Here is a 5,600-nt window from a genome sequence, read left to right as displayed (position 1 = left end):
GGGTGAACCAGATTCGGGGCTGTCAGGGCCCCAGCAGCTAGCTAAGGCAAGGCCCATTCAGTGAGGAATGGGGCTCCCTCCTCCCTCCTGTCTGGGTCTGGGGTAGGGGTGAACCAGATTCGGGGCTGTCAGGGCCCCAGCAGCTAGCTAAGGCAAGGCCCATTCAGTGAGGAATCAGGCTCTCTCCTCCCTCCTGTCTGGGTCTGGGGTGCGGGTGAACCAGATTCGGGGCTGTCAGGGCCCCAGCAGCAAGGTCTGGGTCAGTGCACGTCATAGCTACTGCTGCTTGTCAAGTCACAGTCGTAACCGTCACTTAGGCTTTTATATAGATAGCCACTTGTATTTTTTTTTTTTACAAAATGGAAGCATACTACACACACCATTGCATTTCTTCTTTTTTCAATTGATAATATATTTTGAAGATGTTTCCATATCATCATATATACACCAACCTGAATCTTTTTATTAATCCTTCTATATGAAATTTTATGCTTAATATTAACTCTTGGTTAATAGATACTGTATACACTGTCATTATTTTGTCTATTGACCATATATCTTAGAGATACTTCCATATCAGTATATAAAGCACCTTCTCTACTTTTAACAGCTACATAGAATTCAACTATATAAATGTGCCCTATTTTTACCAGTTTTCCACTTAAGAATGAATATTTACTATATTTCAATGTTTTGCTATAAACATTATCGCTCGAACACAGTATTATTAATATATGCCACTTAGTTCCATGAACCAAAATTTAGGATTCCCTTTGAAAAATAAAGATTAATATTTCCATTATAATATATATGCTTACTTTTCAAAATTGAAAAATAGAGAATAGAAGAAAACCTAAGTTCTAGCATTCAGACATAATTACTTTTAACATTTTATTACCTTTCATCTTTTTATTCTATGTGTAAGTTTGTTTTTTAGGAAATTCAACTATTGAGCATTTCTTAGGATATCACTCAGGGCACCGAAGGTTACAACTTCAATGAAGTACTCTTCAGATGCACAGTATCTACAGCTCCTTAGCAACTTTCTCCTTCCACGCTCAGCAGGGAGATCATATTCTCACTTTTCTCCTCCTCATCTCCTCCCATATGCCCCTCACTCTCAACTGATGACTACGTGTTAAGGGAAAAAGAGACTTTACCTGTCCTTCTGTAACCAAGTCTAGAGACCCTGCTATAGCTGCACCCCTATCTTCTCCACTCCTATTACATTCATTCCTCAGCCTATGGGAGGCAAGTCCCAGCACATGTTAGCAGGTACCATCAGCACATGACTGTGCTCTGTTATCTCCTCCATTAAAAAACCTACGCCATGCACATCCTTCCCTATCTACTCCTCATCTCTCTACTCCCTTTCACAGCCAAACTCGTTTAGTTGTCTACTCTGGCTGTCACTACTTTATGCTTCATAACTCATTCACTTTTTTAAGTTTTTATTTTCTCCAAAATAACTCTTTCACGTGTTTTAAAGAGTTAACTTGTTCTACAAGGTTTGTTGAGAAAATAGCAATCCCAGCACCCTCATCCCTATTTCTTTCCTAAAGACAACAGTCTTTAACTTTTAGTTTATACTGTTGATGTGTACCTCCACATTTATAAACAACATGTATTGATATGTCTTGATTTTTCAGTTTTAGACATTTCCCTTTGACTTCCTATTAGGAAAGTCAAAAAGAAAACAGGGATTTTGTTTTCTTTCCTTTCACCTCATCTTGCCCCCATTTCTAATTAGCCCATTCTCCCAAATGAAGTTATAATTTGGTTAGATCAATATTTATTTACTGTTTGCTTTGATTTGACCAATTTTGCTATTCTGAGCTACATCATAGAATAAACCATAACTACTTTTTATTTTCTGTGCTTTTTCTTATCCCTGAATTTCATTATGATTGATTAGTTTATCAATATTATTTATGAATATTTCATCCCCTAGTGGGGTTTCAGAAGGAAGCAAAACTGGATGCATGTATTTAATCCACTTCCTCGCTGTTCAGCTCACTCCTGCCTTGTTTTCCTCTCCCCTGCCTTCCACGGATACTGCTTGAGCTGAGATCCCTAATGACCTCTAGCTTTTAGCATAAATGCACCTTTCTTTTAGTTTCCATTTACAGTGTCAACATTTTGAGAGCTGACCACTCTTTTCTTGAAATGTATCTAAAAACCTCCAGCTTTATTGTGAAATAATTCATGTTATAAAATTCACCCTTTCAAAGGCTTTTTAATATATTCACAAGGTTATGCAACCATCACCACTAATTCCAGAGCATTTGCATCACCCCAAAAAGAACCTATAAATGGAATCTTTTGTGACTGGCTTCTTTCATTTAGCATAACGGGAAACTCCTTTTTGCTGTAAAACCTTCTCCTGTACCTGACCTCTTTCTGGCCTAGTGCTCCACGCTGTGTTAGATTCTCTTCCCTTCTCCTCTGCTTCCCCTTTAGGCGGTCACATCCGCTTCCCTGGCTTGGAATACCACAGTGACTCCCAAATCCATCTCTTACCCTGATCTCTCCTCTGAGCTCCAGGCTCAGACAGTCATTTGCTGACTTGGCATCTTCACCTGGATGATAACAGGCATCCCAAACTGATCATGTCCAAAACAGAATTCCGTTTTCATCCTGAGCCAAACCCACTTCTCCTCTAATTGACCTAGTTTTAGAAAATGATAGTACCATCCTCCAGTTGCTTAAGTAAAAAACTTAATACAATGTGTAAGTATATTTTGTGTGTGTGATTATGTGTTTTAGTTCTGTATTGCTTACTAATCCATAAGCTGCATGAAGGCAGAGACAGTGGCGAGAGTGGCTCTTTGGTTCACCATTGATACCCAGTGCTTAGCACAGTACATGTAATAGATAATAAATATTTGAATGAGTGAATATAAAGAAAAATAAAACTTAATTCTTGCTTTCAAGCTGCCTACAATTTTATTCGAGAAATCAAAGGTCCGTGTGAATTGTTAAAGACTATAAAAAAGTACAAAATTAAATGTCAAAGTAAGTAGTAATGCATTGGGAGTTTAGAGGCAGGATGATTCGGGAAAACTACATGGAGACAGTGGGGGATGGGTCCGTTTTGGATGGATGAAAACAATAGCAAGCACAGGCCTGGAAGTGAAACCTGAGTTGTTTAGGAGATAGTGAGACCACTGCAACTTCAGAAGCCATTTAAGGAAACAAGCCAGCCTGTCCCTTTGGATAATTTGATTGTGGACCTAATGGGAGATAGAATACACAGTATGTAGGAAGAAGTGCGATCCTAGAGCAAATGGGAAGAACTCTGTAGCAATCATACTGACATAGATACCCTAAGGAATCAGGTATTTCATATTCAGTCTTTTATTTGGACATCAGTATGAACAAAATTATGTCAAATGCAAATGTGAACTTTGGCATAAAAAAGAACAGAAAAATGTAAATAATCTATTTTGAAAATTATTTTGTTTGCAGTTGAAGAGCTCACTCATTATGCTTCAGAGAACCTTTGATCTACTAAATAAAAACAAGACCGGCATGGCTGTGGAGAGCTAGTGATCTTAAGGACTGAAATTGGACCGATACTTGGAAGTAAAAGAAAACATCTAGGAGAAAACCAGAGGATGAAGGATTTTCATTGTCATACGAACATTTCCATATTTTTTTCACTATTGGTACTTCTAATATGAACATTCTTTTAAATAACATTTATTTCATAATTAGTCTCCGATGGCCTTAAGAATCCATCCGTTTGCTTCTTATACATTATTCTAAGCTGTGAATTTCTCCAGTAAAGCATGAACTACATTGTGGAATTGAATTTCTGTGATGCAAAAAGAAAATGGGACGCTTTGGCCTCATTTTTACAGGGAGGTTTGAAGTTTGATGCTTTATTTGTTAGCACAGAATCAGTATGTGTCCAATTGGCTGCTTTCACAGTTGATATACATTCAACAGGCTAAAGACAATCAATATAAGAAGAAACCTCTAAGCCATTACGAATTTTGAAGGATCAGTTTTCAGGCATATACATTTCTAGATTTGCATACTGTAAATATTACAATGTCTTCATTTATTTAGCACAAAAATTCAATAGACTTTTTGATTTGCACATTGATGATAATTATCTGAAAAATTCTTTAGCCATATTGTATCTTCATGAAAGAAAGTTTTCTTCAAGTAGCTATCAGAGGTGAGATTATCTTGCCTCTTCACGCATCAAATGAACCGAAGAGTCAATTTCAGAAAAGGAAATATGTAGGATACCAACACTCAAAATGAAGAATCATGCTCTGAGTTTTAAAAACCAGATTAGGTTAAAATCTGGGCATTTAGTAATCTAATAAATACTTGAACTAAGCGTGGCTTTGGCTTAGCAGTCTAATTTGTGGATTCGTTTTTAGTAGCCACCGATAGCTTCATTTATTCCTTCATGTGTGTGGCTTGTTTTAGTCAGTTGTAAGACACAAACTTTAGCTTTTTAATAAAACTCTGGGTACATTATTTCCCAATACAAGTATACTGACTGAAGTTGTAAGTCAGACACAAGCTTTGGCTCTTTCATAAAAAGGTTTTAGGCATATATGTCTCAATACAAGTGATGTCTCTGGAACAAGAGCAAGACAGTGCAGAATAATGTGTATATATTTGTACTGTTTCAACAACTATTGCCTTTAAATTTCCTTTTTCCTCCCAGAGTTACCACATGGGATTGCTAAAGTTGTCTTTGAGATGCCTGTAGAGAATCAAAGTATTGACTCCATTAGAGGGAAAATGGGTTTCCTTGAGTGAATCCCAACTCAGCTACTTTAGGGAACCAGTGTACCTACCTGGGTTTGTTTTTGTTTTTTTAAAAAAATAAGGATTTATGAAGGGTCTGGCTCTGAGCAAGAGTGACTGGATTATAAACTTGAAACCTTGTTCTCTTAAATTCACAAAAATGATCAGTGACAAGCTGAATATTTTTGAGATGTTTCTGTAAAACTTGTACTTCAATGCATACCTCAAAGAAAATGACCAAAGTTGCTTTATAAATTACGACTAAGCACATATATGCAAAATTCAATCAATTGTATTTGAGTATTATATAAAATGAATATCAATAAAACCCAGAATCTGAGTTATCATTTTTCTTCCTTTTCCGTTTGAAAAAAACACACACAAAGCAAAACTCAAAAAGTATGGTTTGCTGTTGTGAAAACATGTGCATGGGCCTACACTCTTTACAAAATGTGTAAAAACCAAAGGGGACTCCTTACATCAATTTCATTTCAAATATGCATACTGTTGGAACAAAAACACTAGATAGGCCTGCGGGTCTAATGAAGACTGCTCACTAGAAAAAAATAAAAATAAAATACAGAAGTTAGGTGGTCACCAGATCGGGGCAGTTATGGGCCTCTAGCGGAAGGCTAGCGGATTCGGAGCGGTACCTCGGTCACCTTAGGGCAGGAGGTGAGAGCGCCCCCGACGCCTGTTGCGGGCGCTGCAGGAGCCGGCGGACCCACGGGTTTCACGTACTTGGAAATCCTTGGGGTTCTCGGGTTTCCCCCATTTCCGTCTCGCCCCTCCCCGGCGGGGCTTTGGAGGCTGCCCCGCCCACGCGC

At 38.0% G+C, this 5,600-nt stretch overlaps 1 protein-coding gene across 2 annotated transcripts in view; it reads left to right on the top strand.

The window, feature by feature from the left end:
• GRAMD1C (GRAM domain containing 1C) overlaps positions 1–5,113 on the top strand; it is an 86,035-nt gene extending 80,922 nt beyond the window's left edge. For both annotated transcript variants that reach the window (XM_005873304.2, XM_005873305.2), the window contains one exon: positions 3,469–5,113. In XM_005873304.2, coding sequence (XP_005873366.1) covers positions 3,469–3,549 — 81 coding nt within the window. In that variant the 3' untranslated portion in view covers positions 3,550–5,113. The remainder of the gene's footprint in view (positions 1–3,468) is intronic.
• The last annotated feature ends 487 nt before the right edge of the window (positions 5,114–5,600 follow it).

Source organism: Myotis brandtii, unplaced genomic scaffold, assembly GCF_000412655.1.
Source record: "Myotis brandtii unplaced genomic scaffold, ASM41265v1 scaffold406, whole genome shotgun sequence".
Taxonomy (NCBI): domain Eukaryota; kingdom Metazoa; phylum Chordata; class Mammalia; order Chiroptera; family Vespertilionidae; genus Myotis; species Myotis brandtii.
Note: the sequence above shows the minus strand (reverse complement) of the source record. Positions and strands in the feature narration are given on the sequence as shown.